We start from the raw sequence: 21,854 nt of genomic DNA on the forward strand, positions 1-21,854 counted from the left end.
TTGGCTGCGCGGCGCCTGCGTCGGTCGGGCGGGACCAGCTGGTAACCGCCGAGTGGTCGAAGCGCGGGGCGGGGCTGAGGTGGCAAGCGCCGGGCGAGCTGGGCTGGGAGGGGGCCCGGGCTGGGGGCTGGTGTTCCGGGTGGGCCGGGGGCGAGCCGGAACCCCGGGAAAGGGCGGGACCGGGCGGAGCTGGGCGTGGGGCGCAGCGAGGCTAGGAACCGGCCTTGAGCTCGTCCCGCGTGGGGAGAGCAGAGCTCAGGGGGGTGCCAGAGCCGGAGACTGGGATAGCGAACTCAGGGCTGAGTGACCGGAAGAGAGCCCGGCCCGAGGTGAGGCCCAGAATCGGGAATTGAGAGAAGGAGCTGGCGCCTGAGGCAGCAAGTTGGAGTGGATACTCGGGACGGGATACCTTTTCAAAATGTCAGGCTGTTGCATTTTGTCCAATTCCTCTTAACTTGGTTTTTCATAGCGGGCAGTCCTAAGCCCTCCCACTCCCCCCATCATTGCATTCATGACCCGATTCCCTCAAGTCCAGGTGGTGCCGGAATTCCTCTTTGTGCAGCTCAGGACTCCTGCTCTTTGTTGGCTGCTGCTTTTAACTAGATATGCTGTCACACAAGTAAATAAAGGTACCTGTCCATGTAGTCAACTGCGCAGATTCTGTTATGACTCCTTTTGTTTCAGAAAGCCTTGCATCTAGGTATAATATTTGTCTTCTTAAGGGCAAAGAGGTTGGGAGGAGGGAAAGAGAACCTCTAAGCTGTGGTGCAACTCCAGAAATGAAATAACACTCGATTCTTTCATGTTCTTAACAGACATGGCCACTTACGGCCCAACAGGACACATGCAACTGCCCCGAGCTGATGCCATTCGTTCCCGTCTGATTGATACTTTCTCTCTCATTGAGCACCTGCAAGGCTTGAGCCAAGCTGTGCCACGGCACACCATCCGAGAGATACTTGGTCAGCAGCCTCTTTCTCCCCTAGGATGAATTTAAGTCTCCTGTTCACACTGCCAATGAGTAGGAAGCAGAGGGAGAATTTTAAAGGTGGAAAATTCAGGGGAGATTGGTTTGGCTGCTAGTTTGGAAGTTACACCAAACTCTTTTTTTTGGCTGAACTCTTGGCATCTGGAAGTTCCTGGGCCAGGGATCCAACCCTCGTCACAGCAACCACCCGAGCCATTGCAGTAACAATGCTGGATCCTTAACCCACTGAGCCACAGGGAACTCATATACCAAGCTTGATAAATCAAAGTGTTTATAAATAAAACTCTGAATACAGGAGATAGAACCCATGTCATTCACTTTTAGGCTTAGAATAACCAATCCTGGCTAACTAGGAGATTTTTACCAAAGACACTTAGGTTGAACCTATGGCCTTTGTTCTTGGTCAGGGAGAGTGTTAGTCCTAAGAGATAGGTTAGTTCTTACTCCAAACTAATATCAGTTGCTGTATGAGGGAGCAGCAAGGTAAGCCCCTGCACTGGGGGCCCATTATGTAACCAGTATTCCTGCCCTCAATCCTACCAGCAGCTCTTCATACTCCCAAAGACTACTCTTTATTATATTTATCCAATGTCTTCCCCCCCCCCTTTTTTTAAATTTTTGGTGTAGATCCTTCCCGTCAGAAGAAACTCATGTTGGGAGATCAACACCAGCTTGTGCGCTTCTCCATAAAGCCTTGTCACGTAGGACGGATCACACATGGCCAGAGGCTGATGAGTACCCTTCGAGTGCGCTGTAGCCAGAGGCCCCCTCTTTCCTTGTGGGCTGGATGGGTTCTTGAGTGTATCCTTTCATGCCTCTCATTTTTAATCCATGCCTTTACTGTCTCTCTTGCCTCATCATCTGCCTAATTTGACTTATTTTTCCCTTCTCAAACTCCATTTTCTTCTCATTCTCACTGATTCCATTCTTGCCCTAATCATGTGGCCTGTGTATATCAAAAAGAACTCTATTCCGTATGTTTTCTTAAGAGAAAACAGGTCCTCTCTTCACAAACTTCATCATCTTCCTCATCTTTTTGAACACGATTGTACTGATGGTTGAAATAGGTGAGAACTGACATTGGATGAAGGGGTGGGAGTCATTTCTCCTTTAAAATGATCATTTTGCATATTTGAATGTTACTTGAGATGTGATAGGGACAATTACATTGTCTCTTGGAGCAGGATTTGTGCAACTGCTAAGACCTAGAAACATTTGGAGGGTGCTCGAGAGTAGTGGATATAAGGAAGTCTAGACACTTAGAGGTAGGTTGTAATAGACTCACAAGGTATTGAAGATTGGAAAACCACTTATATTTCTTGTATCAGGTTAGTCTAATATTTCAGTTAATCTTTTCTATTAAGAGATATTGGTTCCTATCACCAAGTGACCCGACATTTATATTTAGAAAGATTATTTAAGTACAAATAAGAAAGCTCACAATGTGTGTAAAAATGAGGTACAACTAAAATATTAGATTGAGCCAAGAAATGACTTAAAAAGTAAATGACTCTAAAACCAATCATAAATTTTATGAAATGTATTAAAAGCAAAATAATGTCTTGAGGATCTGTGAGTTCATTTGATTATCATCTCAAACCACTGAGAAAAGAGAGTAGCAGTACTCATGTCCTTGTTTCGTCCTGTTTTTGGTAAGTTTCCCACTTTAAAATTAGTCTTTCAAACATACTTTATGTATTTAAAATTTTTTTCTTTTATATATATATATATATATATTTTTTTTTTTTTTGCCATTTCTTGGGCCACTCCTGCGGCATATGGAGGTTCCCAGGCTAGGGGTCTAATTGGAGCTGTAGCTGTCGGCCTACACCAGAACCACAGCAACGCAGGATCCGAGCCGCGTCTGCAACCTACAGCTCATGGCAATGCCGGATCGTTAACCCACTGAGCAAGGGCAGGGATCGAACCCGCAACCTCATGGTTCCTAGTCAGATTCCTTAACCACTGCGCCACGACGGGAACTCCTTCTTTTATATTTTGATATAACATTATAACATTTTAATGACATACATTAATACATGTAAACATTATATTAGGTTTACAATATTATATGTTAAAGTGTAGGTGGAAATCTAATTATGTAGTAGGGCATTAGAAAACGTCTACTTCCTCAATGATATTGATAATTCTACTTTGCACTTTAAACATCACTTTGGTCTATTTTTATAATTTTCATATTTTGTTTCTAAATGGTGAGAGAATAAGAAAGATGTGGCTTATTTGCAACCCTTTCCCTGAAAATAACACATTGTAAGTGTGAATAAGCCTTATTCCCAACAAAAACCTAGGTATAAAATTATTAAATTTTAAGATTGATTTTTGAGATTCTAGAGATATCTTGATGTACTATATAAAATTTTTTTATCAGATGCATGCAATTATAGAATCTGATGAAGATTGTCTTGAGTTAAACTTGCAGAGTTAATTCTTTTGCTCTTCATGGAGTTGTATTTCAACGTCTATGTTTCTTACTTCATTGTAGATGTGATTAGCCAAAACATTACTAAACACAATAACAATTTAAAACATTAAGTGTCAAAATCTGTGCAGCAGTTTGTGTTATTCAGGGTGAGTATGCTCTTCTGGTCTCCATTAAGTGCCAAGCATATCAGTCAGTGGTACTTGAAGGCTCTCAGATTGTTCTGTTATCAAAGATAAACATACTAAATTATTATTTAGCTTTTAAACCTATTTTGATCTCAATGTTTTTTCCTACAGCATGATATACATCCATTATATCACCTTCCCCTAAGGGTGAGGGTTGAAAGATGAAGGCAACTAAGGAATTGAAATTAGCAACTAATAAGGTTCTAGACAGGAAATATAGGATCCAGTTTGTGCTGCAGAATAAAATCAATTTTAGGCAGAAAAAAAGGGGAAGTTTTAAAACTTAAAGAGCCAAGTAATTTCTTTTTTTTTTTTAAGTGATGTCCATAGCACATGGAAGTTCCCAGGGCAGGGATCGAACCTGGGCCACAGCATCAGCCCAAGCCGCTGCAATGACAATACCCAATTTTTAACCTACTCTGCCCCAAGAGAATTCCCCAAGTAATTTCTTATATCCTAATCTGATCCATGAATCTGGCTTCTTGTTCTTGCATTCATTATAAAACAATTTCCATAGGGAGTTCTCTGGTGTTCTACTGGCTAGGACTTGGAGCTTTCACTGCTGCAGCTAGGTTCAATTCCTGGTCTGGGAACTCAGATCTTATATCAAGCCACTGCACGACTCAGCAAAAAAAACAAACAGAACAACCCCCCAACACACAAAAAAAATCCTAAAACGCTTGCCATATCATGGCCCTACATTTGCATTCTTTTCTCAAGGCCCACCGCTGCTCTGTGAAGTTTGGTACCAGGGTAACAGTGCAGCAGACAGGATTAGAGATCGTTAAGAGAGCAATTCCTGGGTGGCTCTGTGATCCCAGAGGGGAAAGGCAGTAACTTGAAGCTGTTACACATACCAGTACCAGCAGGAGATGAGTTGTAGCTCTTTTTCATGGTCAATTCTGTCCTCTCCTATATTTCACAGGTTGAAGCAACAACAGTGTTAAAAAGAGAAACTGAAAAATGGCATGCATAGCAGTGGGCGAAGCTGTGGTTTTTAATAGTTGCTGATCATTCTCTGTCATTCAGCTTCTCACTTCCTTAACCTTTGCTCATCCTTTATTCTCCCAGAATTGCTTGAATCCTCAAATGCCCAACTGTGGCCACTGAAGCTGACTCTGGAGGTGGCAGCTTGGTTCATCTTGCTTGTTTTCATCTTGGAGATCCTTCTTATGTGGATATCCAGCTTTTTCCTCTTCTGGAAGAATGCCTGGAATGTCTTTGACTTTGTTGTGACCATATTGGTAAGGCTGGATATCCTAAAAAGTAACTTATTAAGGCCGAGAAATGTGCCTAGGTGAATCAAAGACAAGAAAAGTTAAGATCATTAGAGCACAAGAAGAAATAAATAGAAATGTACCTAATTTCCTTATTTTGATTTTTTTTTCTAAAAGCTAAAAGTCAGGTATTGCAGGAGTTGTTGGTATTAAGAGTAAGACAGAATCTAACTGCAGCATTGACCACAGCAACATCTCCCATTTACTAAGCTCTTGCTGCATGTCATGCACTGTCCTGTTTTACATGCATTTTTTCTGCGTTTTTAAAATTTGAGTTCCACTACAGCCCAACGAGATAAGCCTGAGCAAGTTCAAGTGCAGAGTTTAATTTTGTAAAGAAAGACTAAATAGGAAACAGTACCCAGAGAATGCTCTTCAAAGAATAATGCCCAAGAAGCTATGGAAAAGAAGAGACAAAGAAAGGGCAAACGTACATGGGTGCTTTGGGGGGTATATTTTACTCATAATCTGTTTGTTTCCCACAGTCCCTGATTCCTGAAACTGTGGTTCTGGTAGGGGTAACAAGCCATTCTGTCTGGCTCCAGTTGCTGAGGATCTGCCGGGTGCTAAGGTCTCTGAAACTTTTTGCACGATTCCCTCAAATTCGAGTCATTATTTTGGCCCTGGTCAGGGCCCTCAAGGTGATTTGACTGTTGCAGCTAAATCAAGTGGGCAAGGTAGATAAACATGGGTGTTTAACATGAAAGAGGTCTGGGTGGCAAAAGAAGGCAATGAAAGACCTTATGCAATGTTGTTGATAAGAAAGGGCTGGGGACAACCTACTGTGTTCTAGAGGTGACTGGGCTCAGGCTAGAAGTGAGGGTTTTGTGGGGGATTTCCACAGGTGGGCCTAACTGGGCTGTATGTGAAGATCAGCCTAGTCTGGCCCAGCTCTGACTCAAAGTCATGACCTCTAGAGCATGACCTTCCTGTTGATGTTGCTGCTCATCTTCTTCTACATTTTTGCTGTGACTGGTGTCTACTTCTTCGAGAATTACACCCGTTCAACTCGCCAGGACCTGGAGTATCACATGTTCTTCTCGTAGGCAGGACTGGGGGAACCCTTGTTGGGGGGAGAGAATTGGGGCAGGAGACTGGGAAGCTAGTCCAAAGTATAGTAATACTAAAAGCATAGTCTATTGTAAGATAGTGGAATAGAACACAGTAAGGAGAAAGAAAGAGAAAGCAAAGGAACAGTGAGTGGTATTAGCTCCAATTTTGAGGATAGGGCAGCTAATTCCTGGTTTGCTCTGGGTTTTGCAAATTCAAACTTACTCTCATCGGCCATCTTTAAATAGCAGTATACTAGAGTTCCCTGGTAGCCTTCTGGTTAAGGATCCAGCATTGTTACTGCTGTGATTCAAATCACTGCTATGGTGCAGGTTCAGTCCTTGGCCTGGGAACTTCCACATGCCATGAGCATGGCAAAAAAATTTTTTAAAAGGAGTTCCTGTTGTGGCTCAGCAGGTTACGAACCCAACTAGTATCCATGAGGATGCAGGTTTGATCCCTGGCCTTGCTCAGTGGGTTAAGGATCTGGCATTTCCATGAGCTGTGAAGTAGGTTGCAAAAACAGCTCAGGGCCTGTGTTGCTGTGGATGTGGTGTAGACTGGCAGCTGCAGCTCCAATTGGACCTCTAGCCTGGGAACTTCCATATGCTACAGGAAGTTTTTTATGCTCCTAAAAAAAGCAAAATAGGTAAATAAATAAAATAAAAAATTTTAAAAAGCAGTATACTCCAGTGGGTAAGCCCTGATTTCTATGCCTCAGTTTCTATGTTCGGTTTTTCTTTGAAGAATTGGATTAGGAGTTCCCTTGCAGTGCAGCAGGTTGAGGATCCAGTGTTGTAACTGCAGCGGCTCAAGTCACTACTATGGCACGAGTTCGATTCCTGGCCCAGGAGCTTACACATGCCACATGTGCAGCCAGAAAAAAAAAAAAATAGGATTAAAAGTAGCACTACTTCATAAGAGTATAGAGATAAATGAGGTAATTCACTTAAGCATTTAGCACAGCATTTCACACATTATAAGTGATCAATAAATGTTACTATGACTTGTAAACACTGATTTATCCCAGAATCTAACTGTTGTGATTATATGTGCACATACTTATAGTCTCTCAAAAGTACAAGCTTGGTAAGATTTTTGTCCAGAAAACACTGATTACCAGTAGAAAGTAAATTTGGATTTAGAGGAGATAAGGTTATTTATGAATTGGAATCCAATCTTGTCAGCACCTCTCAGGTGTCTATCTTAGACTAGTGGGTGATTTTGTAAGAGTACTGACTTAGGAAGTCCTAGAATTCATCCTGTTCAGGCCCTGATGTTTTAAATAGTTTGTATATGGAGGAATAAGAAGGAAAACTGAGATATCTTCCTAAGACCTTTTGTGATATATTCATCTATTCATTATTTTGAATCACATGTTTATGTCACATACCCATTCATTTAATTGACTGTCAGTTCATGCCAGCAAACTAAATATCCATGATGTTTGCTAAATTTATAAATGACTTCCTCTTAGGTGAAGGCCATAGAACAGTGGGGAATGAACTTACAAAAATGATGTGTAGTTGATGATTCATTCAATTTTTAAAAATTCAGTCACTGTCTATTGAGTACCTACTGTGCCCCAGGCACTGATGGAATAATGAGAGATATTCATAGGTTATTCATGGTAAAGGAAAACCTGATAAAACAACTTCAGACTGAAGAAAGATTAGCTGAAAAATTCAGTATGGTAAAAAAGGAGCCAAAATCAGAGCAAACCACAAAGATAAGATCTTCTTTTGCTTTGAGAGTAAGAATGATGGTGTTTCTTGAGAGGTTTGGTTTGGCCCCTTCTATCTGTACACACACCTCTTTTTCTTTAGGGACCTGCTGAACTCCCTAGTGACGGTGTTCATGCTTTTCACCATGGATCATTGGTATGCCCTGCTTCAAGATACCTGGAAGGTGCCTGAAGTTAGCCGCACCTTCAGCAGCATCTACGTCATTCTCTGGTTGTTACTTGGTTCCATTATCTTTCGAAATATCATAGTAGCCATGATGGGTAAGCACAGAAGAGGTGAAACTGGGTGGGAGGAAATGCTAGGATTGGTGGATTACAGAGAGAACCTGATGTTAACGGGAAAGCATGGGGCCTGTAGTGGATATTTTATTTGGTTTCGCCCCGCTCAGGCCCTCTCCCCAGGGCTAGTCACCACCATCTCCCAACTCCTAATGGCCCTTTGGGGCAGTTACTAACTTCCAGAATATCAGGAATGAGCTGAACGAGGAGATGACACACCTGGAGGTTCAGCACAAAGCTGACATTTTCAAGCGGCAGATCATCCAGAGGTCTGGTCTCCCATTTTCAAACCCAGCTTTCGTTCTCAAAGGTTTCCTGATCTCATCCCGTTTCTGTTCCCTGGCCTTGACCCCATTTTCCCCTTTGTGACAGATTTGACTCAGAGTCAGAATTCCCCAGCTCTAAAATACTCCCTGATTCTTTACCCACCATTGTGGCTTCCCTAGTCTTTTTTACTCCTTTACTGCAGTTTGTTCTCCTTTCTCAGTTTTCTTCACTTTATGATCAGAATTCTTATCTTTTTTCCCTTACTACACTCCTGCTTCAGTATAACTCTTCACCATTTTGTGTTTCGTTGCTTTGCAGGAGACAAAACCTATCTCCTGAGGTACAGAGATCAAGTCTTAGCAAAATGGATGCCAGGTTAGAAGTGTATAAGTCAAGTGGGATGGACACGTGAAAGAGAGGGTAGAAAACCAAAGGTGGAAATTGGCTTTGAGATGGATTCATTCATTCAATAACTACTTATTGTAGTGGGTTGAAGTGTAGCCTCCGAAAAAGATATGCCAGGAGTTCCCGTCATGGCTCAGTGGTTAACGAATCCGACTAGGAACCATGAGGTTGTGGGTTCAATCCCTGGCCTTGCTCAATGGGTTAAGGATCCAGCATTGCCATGAGCTGTGGTGTAGGTCGCAGATGTGGCTCGGATCCCGCATTGCTGTGGCTCTGGTGTAAGCTGGCGGCTACAGCCCTGATTAGACCCCTAGCCTGGAAACCTCCACATGCCATGGGTGTGGTACTAGAAAAGACAGAAAGACAAAAAAAAAAAAAAAAAAGATATGTCCAGGAGTTCCTGTCGTGACGCAGCAGAAACAATCCGACTAGTATCCATGAGGATGCGGGTTTGATCCCTAGCCTCACTCAGTGGGTTAAGGATCTGGCATTGTTGTGAGCTGTGGTGTAGTTGGCAGACGCAGCTCCGATCCTGCGTTGCTGTGGCTGTGGTATAGGCCTGCAGCTATAGCTCTGATTCGACCCCTAGCCTGGGAACTTGCATATGCAGCAGGTGTGGCCCTAAAAAGAAAAAAAAAAAAAAGTCCATGTCCTAATCCCTGGAATCTGTGAAGCTGACCTTATTTGGAAAAAAGGGTCCTTGCAGATGCAATTAAATCAAGGCTCTTGAGATGTGATCATCCTGGATTATCCAGGCGGGCCGTAGATCCAGTGACAAGGGTCCTTGGAAGAGACAGAAGAGAAGATACAGAATAGGAATTCCCTGGTGGCCTAACAGTTAAGGATCCAGCATAGTCACTGCTGTGGCACGGGTTTGATCCTGACCTGGGAATTTCCGCATGCCATGGGTGTGGCAAAAAAAAAAAAAAAAGAGAGAGTGAGAGAGGATAGAAGATGTCAAGATAGAGACAGATCGGAGTGGTGCCACCACAAGCCGAAGGAAGCCAGTGGATGCTAGGTAACTGCCGGAAGCTGGAAGAAGCAAGGCACCTTTTCCTCTAGAAATTCCAGAGGGAGTATGGCCCTCATGATATATTGATTCAGACTTCTGGTTTCTAGCATTGTGAGAGAATACATTTCTATTGTTTTAAGCTATCAAGTTTGTGGTAATTTGTTACAGCGGCCACAGGAAACTTTTTCTTTTTCTGGCCACACCTGCAGCAGATAAAAGTGCCAGGGCTAGGAAGCTCCTGCTGTGGTGCAGTGTAAATGAATCTGACTAGTATCCATGTGGGTTTGATCCCTTACCTTGCTCAGTGGTTCGGGGATCCTGGGTTGTGTTGAGCTGTGGTGTATTTTGCTGACGTGGCTCAGATCTGGCATTGTTCTGGCTGTGGTGTAGGCTGGCAGCTACAGCTCCGATTCAGCCCCTAGCCTAGGAACTTCCATATGCCACAGGTTTGGCCCTAAAAAGAAAAAAGAGAGAGAGAGAGTTCCAGGGCTAGGGGTCAAATCAGAGCTGTAGCTGCGATGCCAGATCCCCGACTCACTGAGTGAGTGGACAAGAGAGCAGAAGGAGAAATAAGAAATCCATTCAAGGAGTTCCCGTTGTGGCTCAGTGGTTAACCAATCTGACTAGGAACCATGAGGTTGCGGGTTTGATCCTTGGCCTTGCTCAGTGGGTTAAGGATCTGGTGTTGCTGTGAGCTGTGGTATATATAGGTCGCAGACGTGGCTTGGATCCTGTGTTGCTGTGGCTGTGGTGTAGGCCAGCGTCTACAGCTCCAATTAGACCCCTAGCCTGGGAACCTCCATATGCCACAAGAGTGGCCCTAGAAAAAAAAGACCAAAAAAAATCCATTCAACAAATAATTACTGAATACTTATCAGGTGCTTGGAGTTTATCAGTGAACAAAATACATAATAATGTCTGTTCTCATGGACCTTGTATACCAGTAGAAAGAAAGAGACAATAAACAGTGAATATATTAATAAATAGGAGTTCCCGTCATGGTGTAGTGGAGATGAATCCGATTAGGAACCGTGAGGTTGCGGGTTCTATCCCTGGCCTCGCAGTGAGTTAAGGATCCAGCATCCACACCTACACCATGAGCTGTGGTGTAGGTCGCAAACATGGCTTGGATCCCGCATTGCTGTGGCTGTGGTGTAGGCCGGTAGCTGTAGCTCCGATTGGACCCCTGGCCTGGGAACCTCCATATGCCATGGGTGTGGACCTAAAAAGACAAAAGACAAATATATATATATATATATATATATATATATATATATGCAAATTAATACATTAAAATATGATAAGCATTGTGAATAAATAAAAACTTGTTAAGGGGAATTGGAGTATAGGGTGGAGGTTACATAGAGTTTATAGTCATTGTAGTCAGGGTGGCCTCATTGAAATGGTAACATTTGAGCAAAGACTTGGAGGAGATGAGGGGATTATTATGTGGATATCTATGGGAAGAGTATTATGGGCACAGGGAATAGCTAGTACAAAAGTCCTAAACCAGAAGCATGCCAGATATGTTGAGAAATAGCAAGGAAGTCGTTGTGAGTAAAGAAGAGTGAGTGTGTGGGAGAGAGTGATAGGAGATGAAGTGAGAGAAATAATGGGGCCCTGATCCTGTAGGACTGTGGGGGCCATTGGAAGGACTTAGGCTTTGACTTTGGGTGAAATAGAGCAGAGAAGTGACATGCAATTAATAAGGATTAGTCTGGTCGCTGTGTTGATAATAGACTGTGGGAAGAAGCAAAGAGATAAGTTAGGAGGCCGTGCTGCTATGCAAGCAGGAGGTGTTGATGGCTCAGACTAGGGTTGTACAGTGGTACTAGTGAGAAAAGTTATTTTGAAGGTAGCGTCAACAGGATTTTCTCTCCTTCCTTCCTTTCTTTTTCTTGGCCATGAGGTGCAATGGCTTGATGCAGGATCTTAGTTTCCAGACTAGGGACTGAATCTGGGCCACAGCAGTGAAAGCACCGTGTCCTAACCAGTACACCACCAGGGAGCTCCCCAACAGGATTTCTTGACTGAGTATATGTGAGTTATGAGAGAAGAATTAAGAATGGAGGTTCTAGGCGTTCCTGCGATGGCACCGTGGGTTAACGATCCAGCTTGTCTCTGTGATGTTGTGGGTTCCATTCCGGCCTGGCTCAATACATTTGAGGATATGGTGTTGCCTCAGCTGTGGTGCAGATTGCAGCTGAGGCTTGTTTTAAGTCTCTGGCCCAGGAACTTCCATATACTGCGGGTGTGGCTGAGAGGGGAGGAAAAAGAAAGTTCTGACCTGAGCAACTAGAAGGATGGGCTAGCTGAGAAGGGGAAGGCTGTGGGTGGAAGAGGTTTGGTGGCAAAGAGTTCAGTTTTGATTGAATTTGAGATGTCCATTAGACATTCAAGTGGTTATTTGTGAGTAAAACTTGTATATACAAGTCTGGATTAAGGAGTGAGGTCTGGACAAGAGGCTTAAATTTGCATCTAGGAGGCATTTAAACTCAGGAGATGAGATCACCAAAAGGAGCAATTGTAGATGGATCAGGTAAAAAGAACTGAGCCCGAGGTCTCTCTTCTATTAAAAGAGAATCAAGGGGGCAAAGGCTGTAGTTGTGGTGTTATTACCTTAGGCCAAGGGACAGGGAGATAAAACTTTGTAAAATAAAATGGGGTGTAGAATGTGGAAGCCTGAGTAAGTTAGAGCACATTGAGGTCATGTGGTGAGGGACACTAATAGGGGTACATCACGTGGGATAATTGAGGTTGGATATGCTTAAACTTAGATTTGGGAGTCAGTTTGGTTCTCATTGCCTGGAGTCTTAGTTTAGGGCAGGGCCAGGACCAGGATAATGAAAGAACTTGCCATATCATGTAAATGTATTTGAAGCAATAAAATTTCCCCTTTCACTTACAGAGATGCCAGTCAACAAGAGGAATATATGGACTTAACAGAAGCTTCTGAAGAAGAGTCTAAACACAGTGCCACAAAAGAAGGTTCAAGAGCATCTAGGTCAAAAATAAAGAAGACCTTGTCAAAACCAAAAACGTCCACATCTTCCACTTTCTTTTCCTCCTCTTCCTCATCTTCATCTTCCTACTGTTCCTCTTCTGACTCCAGATATGTTGATCCTATTGGTAAGCAGACAGTTTCTCCCATTTGAATTCAGACTCCTCTATGAGACATCCTAATCTTTTTTTTTTTTTTTTGTCTTTTTAGGGCTGCACCAGTGGCATATGGAGGTGCCCAGGCCAGGGGTCGAATCGGAGCTGCAGGTGCTGGCCTCCACCACAGCATAGCAATACAGGATCCGAGCCGAGTCTGCGACCTACACCACAGCTCACGGCAATGCCGGGTCCTTAACCCACTGAGTGAGGCCAGGGATCAAATCTGCATCCTCATGGATGCTAGTCAGATTCATTTCTGCTGAGCCACAATGGGAACTCTGAGATATCCCAATCTTAATAGCAGTTCTCCCAATATGTCTGTTTCGAAGTTTTCTCCACCAGTCTGATTTTCTGGTCTTGAGTACTTTCTTCATGCTTCTTCATTTCCCCTGTACTTCTGCCTCACTTTGGATAAGTGTGGCTGTGGCTCTCTTTGCTTCTTGTAAACATGGTTTCTTGGTGATGCACCCTTTTCCCTACATGCTTCTTGTATCTTCTTTCTTTTTATTTTTTAATATTTTTATTATTTGGCCATGCCCTCAGCATGAAGAAGTTCCCGGGCCATTGATCAAACCTGTGCCACAGCAGCAACCTGAGTTGCTGCAGAGACACCAGATCCTTGACCCACTGCACCACAAGAGAACCCCTTCTTGTATCCTCTTTCATTCCTGCTCCCCACTCACCCCCGCCCCACTCCATAGGATTTAGCAGTTCTTATCCAACTTCCACGAATATAGGTACTTTTAAGAAACATTACCCCTTCCAGGTCAGTTGGACTGGGAGACTCATGTGCACCAGAATCTGCCTGGGCTAATGGATATGGATCAGGATGAACGTGTTGTTTGGCCTAGAGATTCACTCTTCCGATATTTTGAGTTGCTAGAAAAGCTTCAGTATAACCTAGAGGAGCGTAAGCGGTTGCAAGAGTTTGCAGGTATGAATTTAGGGCAGTCAGGGGACTAGGAGTTAAGACCACTGGAGGAGCATATATAACTGGGTAGTAGGAGGGTATTCTTTATTTTGGCATCTCAGCCTCTAAATTTCCACCTCCACACCTAAAAAAAGCAAATCCATGAGCAAGATGTGAAACAGGTATTGCCTCCTTCAAAAAGGTTCATTGTTACCCCACTCTTTCCAATTGTCCTCAGCTCTGCCTCCCCATTTATTCTGGGGAGAACAGGGTGAAAGGGTGAAGAAGGTAACAAGTGGCTTCTTTAATCCTGGTTAATTCATTTATGGCAAAGAGGACAGGCTCATATAGCTTACTTTAAAAATTTGAGTGGAAACCCAGAACCCAGAAAAGCAGAATCTTCACCAAACGTGTATGTTCTGAACATTTTTAACTCTCAAGCCTCACAGTCTGTTTCTTCACAGTGCAGGCAATGATGAACTTTGAAGACAAGTAAAGCTGACAATGGATGGCTTCGATATCTTTGGCAAAAATTAATGAAGGGTATAGTTGGAAATGGAGAATTCAAAGTATAAATGCCTAATAAATACTGCTGATAATTGTGCATTGGTCTGTCTCTGAGACATGGGGTATACTGAAAGGTTTAAGAACAGGGCCCCAGTGGGGCCCATGGTTCTTGGTTTTTTACCCTTCCCACAGCTCCCAAGTCTCACTCTTTCCTTGTCTTTGTCACTATAGCCCCCACCCTTCCTGCAGCCTCTTAATTCCTGATAGAGTTGTAATTTCACCTTTGTCACTCACTGGAGGGCAGAAGGGGTTGGGGCCTCTAGGGGTTGGGGGTTAGGAGACCCCAGGAGCTGTGAGTTTAACTAATTGGGAACTATTGTTTCCATTGCCACTCTAAGAACATTGCTTCGCCTGTGCACCATTAACTAATCAACATCATCTTCACCTGTTTCTGGTCCAAACGAGCCTCCTTTTATTCCATGTCCTTACCATTGCTGAGGGCAGTGATTTCCCACTGGGGGAGGATGACAAAGCAGTATGTCTCATAGATCTTTAGTGTTAGAAGGGACTTCAGAGTTAATCTATCTCCCATCAAGGTAGGAACACCTTTGAGAACATCACTGAAAGGGGGATTAGCCAGCTGACTGGTGACTTTTTTTTCAGTGCCAGTTGCATGTGGAAGTTCCAGGGCCAGGGATTAAACCCACACCAGAGCAGCAACCTAAACTGCAGCAGTGACAATGCCAGATCCTTAACTTTCTAAGCCACACATAAACTCCTATTGGTGACTATCCAGAGGGGATCACATTCCATTGTTGGATGACTCAAATCTTTAGAAATCTTTATTATTAAAAGTTCTATCATTTATTCAGTGCTTAACATGTATGAACATATGCATGTATAATATATGAAACACTGAATTGTACACTTTTTTTTTTCTTTTTAGGGCCACACCTGCAGCACATGGACGTTCCCTGGCTAGGGGCTGCTTTGGAGCTGTAGCTGTCAGCCTATACCACAGCCATAACAATGCTGGATCCAAGCCATGTCTGCTCCCTATGCTGCAGCTTGCCACAATGGTGAATCCTTAACCCACTGAGCAAGGCCAGAGATTGAATATGCATTCTTACTGACACTGTGCTGTGTCCTTAACCCTCTGAGCCACAACAGGAATTCCTGAATTGTACATTTTAAAATGGTAAATTTTATGTTATGTGAGTTAGATCTCAATTTTTAGAATGAGGTAAGATTATCTAAAACCAAGAACCACCTTTATGATTAAAGGAAAAGCATTTTATTCATGCTCTGTAAAATGTGGAACAAAACAAAAATGTTTTATAAATGTGTCAATATATAATATTGTATTTAAAATCCTAAAATTAGAAATATGGCATAAACACTTGGAAAGAATAACTAAAAATACTATTTTTTTTTTTGGTCTTTTTGCCATTTCTTGGGCCGCTCCCACGGCATATGGAGGTTCCCAGGCTAGGATTCTAATCGGAGCTATAGCTGCCAGCCTATGCCAGAGCCACAGCAACGCAGGATCCGAGCCACATCTGCAACCTACACTACAGCTCACGGCAACGCCGGATCGTTAACCCACTGAGCAAGGGCAGGGATCGAACCCATAACCTCATGGTTCCTAGTCGGATTTGTTAACCACTGCGCCACGAGGGGAACTCCTAAAAATACTATTTTAGACAAATTGTCTACCAAAAAACTCCAAAGCAATCAACTAGAATTAGAGAAAACAAAGGATTTTCACCAAGTACAAATAGAAGGAAAGAAGACTGGAGAGAGATACCTGGGAAACAGGAACATTTAAGGGACAGGAGGAAGAGGAGCCATAAAGAAGCCTGAGAGTGAAGAGCTGAAGAGACAGAATAATCATTCTAGAGTAATGTTCCTAGAGCCAAGACAGAATTTCAAGAAAGGAATGGTCCAGTGAGATCTGGATTGGTCTATGACCATACCACCCTGAACATCCACGATCTTGCTGATCTCAGAAGCTAAGCAGGGTTGGGTCTGGCTGGTTCTTGAATGAGAGATCTGGATCCGGATCAGAATACAATAAACATACCAAAAGAGAGTAAGAAAGTATTATTTAATACATCTTACAGGTGCTATCAACACAGTAGATGCTCATTGAATAGTATATTTGAGTAGCTGTGCTCCAAGTGTGGTCTGAGGACCAGCAGAATTGGCTTCACCTGATGACTCATTAGAAGCGCGGACTCTCGGGTCCCAGCCTCAGGGCCTATTGAATCAGGTGTTACATATGAATATGAAAGTTTCAAAAGCACTGTTTTACAGCTATGTGGAGACTGATGCCCTCCTGGCTTTCTACAGCTCACCTTCTCAAATGGATGGTCGATGCACACTGCCTCATTTTTTAACTCCTTCCTTAATGAAAATGATCTAGGTTCATTTCTACTAGATTCAACAAATTTGAATCTTTCCTCTGTTCCTATGTTCCAGACGATGTTACAGGCATTTGAATACATCAGTGGAATGAACAAGAAATCCCTTCTGGTCCTAACAAGGCCAAAGTAAGATCACCAAATAATAAATGATAATTTCCAATAAGGCAGTGAATTTGCCTCTTTCTGTTTTTCCCCAAAATTATCTTTCCAGCAGCCCAGAGCAATGCAATAATATCTGTTCAAAAACATTTTTTTTCTAAGTAGAAACATTTTAAGGTCTAAGGATCAAGCTCCAATGACAATACATCCATTAATCTTCCAGCTTCCTTTTCACCCTTGCTTTGACTTAGTATCCCTGCTATAACCTCACCACTATTTTTTAACCACAGCATACAGTGGTTTGACATGGGATCTCAGTTTCCAGACCAGGTATTGAAACTGCGCTGCAGAAGAAACTGATGAAGCCTAATCACTAGACCACCAGGGAACTCCCTCACCACTCTTCTTAAGGAAGAGATTCAAGTTCTGTGCCAGGTAACTATGAGGGTTCCCAAGGAGCCTTTTGGAAGTGAAATTAGGATTTAGATATTGTTGTGATAGAACTAAATGTATAAATGTTTTCACATATGGTTTATATTAAGCTTTAATTCTAGAACATAGTTTAACCTTTTGTTCTCCAGTTGTTATTCACATCTTCAAATATCAATGGATGGATACATAACTTTGTTTTATGTATTGTGTTTTATGGTAGGTGTTTCTGTTTAAATACACCTTGTTTAATATATGTTGTTGATTCATTAGCATTGTCAACAGAACCATAACTCATGCCTGTATAAAGTTTATTTATTTACTTATTTACTTAGTCTTTTTAGGGCTGCACCCTTGGCATATGGAAGTTCCCAGGCTAGGAGTCGAATTGGAGCTGTTGCTGCTGGCCTATGCCACAGCCACAACAATGCCAGATTCTTAACCTACTGAGTGAGGCCAGGGATTTAACCTGCGTCCTCATGGATGCTAGTCAGATTCGTTAACCACTGAGCCATGATGGGAACTCTAAGAATAAAGTTTATTGAACACATGTTTTCTCTCTAAGGTACATCATAGCTTTCCTGAATTTAGAATTGCTTGAAAGCACTTCAGCACTAAGTTTGGGGGCCATTTTAAACAGTGAAATCACAAAGAAAAAGCACAGAAATGCTAAAACTGTGGTACTAAGTAGATCATGAAAAGGACGCTTACTTACAACATGAACAGAAGGTGGAGTATTGCCTTGTTTGATCTCACTGGGAATGTGCACATTGGGCAATTCAAAATTTTCACCACTCTGCGCATATCTGTGAATGATTGTGAAACTGCCACAGGTATTGATTTTTTGGGTCACAAATAAAATTTAGCCAGCAGAGGAATTCACAAAGACAGAACTCACAAAAGAGAATCGAATCTAAATTCTGTGTGTTACTCTGCAGCTTGAGGCTTCTTGGGCTTATGACGCTGCCATCTCAACGTGCGGTTTCTAGGTTACCTCATCAGGGAAGAGATGGCTGGAGCATCATTCACTAGCTCTTACATTCTTTGGTCATTCACTATCCATTGGCCAAAACTAATCACCTGACCCCACTTAACTGCAAGAGACCTGGGAAATGTGGGGACTCTTTGAATCTCTAGTGATATATATATATAGAGGATGTTTCACATTTCTCAACTCCTTTGGCTCCTCCCAGCCATCTCCAGTTGCCAGATCACAGAGCATTCCAATCACCCCATCAATCTAATCCATTTCACTTTAATCCAAAACACATGATTAATTTCCTGCTCCAGACTCCCTGTAAGTTCATTTAGTTGCTTCTGTTTTTCTCTCTTTCCATTGTTCATACACAGATTCGAGCTTGTCTTACTTTTGTTGAACCTTAGCAGATTGTAAACAGTAACATGCTTATATTGAATAAGGCTGATACATTTGCTGTAAACCCTAAACACGTTACCCTCAGTTGTTACAAAGTCTGAATCCTTGGCAGCAACAGGATTGCTTAACCTGCTTGCTACATCCCCATGTAGCCTGCCAAGAATTTCCCATTCTGGGAGTTCCCTTGTGGCACAGTGGATTAGGAACATGGCATTGTCACTGCTGTGGTGTGGGTTCGATCCCTAGCCCGGGAACTTCCATATGCTGTATGTGTGGTCAAAAGGAAAAAAAAAAGAACCTCCCATCCTGGGTTGAGGTTCCCCTATTTGCTTGACTTATCTAGTTCCACACTTGTTCTAAAGATCTTTCACTGAAGACACTATTTCTTATTAACAATTTCTGTATTAATTAGGACTGTTTCAAATAGAAGAATTCATATTGAGCAAGCCTAATAGTAATAGTAGTCACATTTAGTGAATGTTTATTCTGTACCAGTGCCTGGCACATAAGGGGTGTAATAGTAGTCACATTTAGTGAATGTTTATTCTGTACCAGTGCCTGGCACATAAGGGGTGCTTACTCTTTTTGAAAGAATGCCAGACACTGTGTTAAGTCCTTTAAATGCCTTATCAAATTTAATCATTACAACAACTCTATACTAGTATTTCTCCTTTTTTTGCCATTTCTTGGGCCGCTCCCACGGCATATGGAGGTTCCCAGGCTAGGGGTCTAACTGGAGCTGTAGCCACTGGCCTATACCACAGCCACAGCAACGTGGGATCCGAGCTGCGTCTGCAACCTACACCACAGCTCACAGCAATGCCGGATCCTTAACCCACTGAGCAAGGCCAGGGATCGAACCCACAACCTCATGGTTCCTAGTTGGATTTGTTAACCACTGAGCCACAATGGGAACTCCTAGTATTTCTCCTTTTTACAGAAAAGAACCCTGTGACACAGAGGGGTTTAGAAACTACTCAGGACACACTGCTAGTATATGTTGGAGCCAGAATTTGAACACAGCCATATCACTTTTTGCTACACTATTAGCAAAAAAGGAGAATTTATTATAACAGGTTTGTTATAGAACCAAGGGCAGAAATTCAAGTGGATTAAAGAATGGGCTAGAACCAGGAGCTAGAAACCTGTTGGCAATCCAAGACATATTCTTCCTCTGATTCTCTTCTCTGCTTTTCAGACTAGACATGGTATTTTTAATGAGCAAAGAGAAAACACTGGCAAAGTGATGCAATAGCTCATTTCATTGGTTCATTTTTGACTCACCTTGGAAAACCCCAGCACTGCCCTCAACTCTGGTGGCCTGGGCCAAGTCATTCCATTTCCTTGGGCCTCCATTTCCTCACCTATAAAATAAGAAGTTGAAGTTCCCGTCGTGGCTTAGTGGTAACGAACCTGACTAATATCTATGAGGACGTGGGTTTGATCCCTGGCCTTGTTTAGTGGGTTAAGGATCCGGTGTTGCCATGAGCCGTGGTGTAGGTTGCAGACATGGCTCAGATCCCAAGTTGCTGTGGCTGTGGCTGTGGTGTGGGGCGGCAGCTACAGCTCCAACTCAACCCCTAGCCTGAGAACCTCCATATGCCATGGGTGCAGCCCTAAAAAGGCAAAAAAAAAAAAAAAAAAAAAAAAAAAAGAGAAAGAGAGACGTTTTTTTACCAGAGTATTCCTCAGGTCCCTTCCAGTTGTAAAATTCTGTGATCCTAAGTGAACCTTCTGGGACAGAGGCAGATTAATAATGGATTTGGATGTGTGGGTTTGGGCAATGGAATAGAGTAGGGTTCTAAGGAAAGAGGAACAAAATTTGGTTTGAGTGGAGCCTCAGTTTTGAATTACTGTTTAGAGCTGGTGTCAGATGAAGGCCTTGGGGATGTGTAAATGGAAGACAGAAAAGACTTCTCGCTCTTACCATATCAGAGAGATGGGATCTCTGATCTGTGAGCAGTTCTCTCTCCTCTCTCTCCATCTGTGTGTGTGTGTGTGTGTCCGCGCGTGTACGTGCGCACACATGTGTGCATACATCGTGTGTGAGGGGCGTAGCCCCCCTTGCACAGTAATTTAATCTGATTTATTTCTTTCTTTTCTCACTGCAGAATTTTCTAAGGCTTTTCCCCTAGGCCACTGAAAGAGAGCCAGAGAGCAAACCCAAACACTTGAATGGCCTAATGAGCAAGTCCCACCTCTCTGTCTATTTTCTTATCCATAAGATGAAAGATTTAGTCTATGTGATCTCTGAAGTCCTGCCCAACTCCTTAACATGTTGTGGCTTTGGGTATTGAGTCAAAAGCCTTTCTCTTCATGAACGTTCCATCCTTGGACCAGATCTTTGTCTTCATTCCTCTTCTCTGTTTACATCTGGCTGCCCAGTTCCTTTTTCCTGGCCCCCTTTTTTCCTTGATTCCTTCAAATTCTGCTTTGCTTTTTAGTTCCTTTGGACCCTCCTTGTTTTCTTATGTTTTTTATCAAGAAGAGGAGTGTTTTATTAATTATGACATCTACACACTTCAGGATTCTAGGGAGTAATTACTAAAGTGAGGTAAGATTTAACATAGGCTTTCCCTGGAAAGATCCTGCGTCTGTCTATTTAGTCTATGTTGTTTCTGTTTATATTCCTTTTTTTTTTTTTTGTCTTTTGTCTTTTTAGGGCCACACCCATGGCATATGGAGGCTCCCAGGCTAGGGGTCGAATCAGAGCTGTAGCCACCAGCCTACACCACAGCTACGTCTGTGATCTACACCACAGCTCATGGCAATGCTGGATCCTTAACCCACTGAGCAAGGCCAGGGATTGAACCCAAGTCCTCATGAATACTAGTTGGGCTCTTTAACCACTGAGCCATGACGGGAACTCCTGTTTTCTTATATTTCTTATATTACTATTTATTTAATATTATCTTTATATATTTCTTATATTTCTGCAGACCCTCCAGATTACACCCCTGATCTCCAGTACTGTTCCATGTCTATATCTGCCTCCTCCTATCTGCATCCTGGCTCCCAAAGGATGAAGCTATACCCTTGGGTTCCTCAGAGGGCCCCCTGGGATCCCCTATCATTGGTTCCTCTGACAGAGGCACACCCTTCTCCAAAGCCAAAGGATCAGGTATTCTGTGGCTCGGGTGACAAACCTGCTGTCAGGTTACAGATATTGTTTCCTGAAAGACCACACTACAGTGTCAGTGGAGACTCAGGCTTCCTGCAGCACCTGCTCTCACCTAGCTATCCCACACAAGGTGAGAATAAGCAGTACTCGCCTCTAGTACCAGCGCTCACCTGGAAAC

General features: G+C 42.9%; 1 protein-coding gene across 1 annotated transcript; it reads left to right on the top strand.

Moving 5' to 3' along the window:
* The first annotated feature begins 157 nt into the window (after positions 1 to 157).
* On the top strand, positions 158 to 14,323 carry CATSPER2 (cation channel sperm associated 2). The gene is made up of 12 exons (XM_047766505.1): positions 158 to 629; positions 816 to 962; positions 1,616 to 1,789; positions 1,987 to 2,055; positions 4,688 to 4,860; positions 5,379 to 5,534; positions 5,811 to 5,935; positions 7,770 to 7,948; positions 8,136 to 8,235; positions 8,552 to 8,608; positions 12,559 to 12,779; positions 13,576 to 14,323. The coding sequence occupies exons 1-12, from the start codon at positions 512 to 514 to the stop codon at positions 13,770 to 13,772; spliced, it is 1,716 nt and encodes a 571-aa protein (XP_047622461.1). The 5' UTR covers positions 158 to 511; the 3' UTR covers positions 13,773 to 14,323.
* Positions 14,324 to 21,854: the final 7,531 nt, after the last annotated feature.

Source organism: Phacochoerus africanus, chromosome 2 (genome assembly GCF_016906955.1).
Source record: "Phacochoerus africanus isolate WHEZ1 chromosome 2, ROS_Pafr_v1, whole genome shotgun sequence".
NCBI classification, from domain to species: Eukaryota; Metazoa; Chordata; class Mammalia; order Artiodactyla; family Suidae; genus Phacochoerus; species Phacochoerus africanus.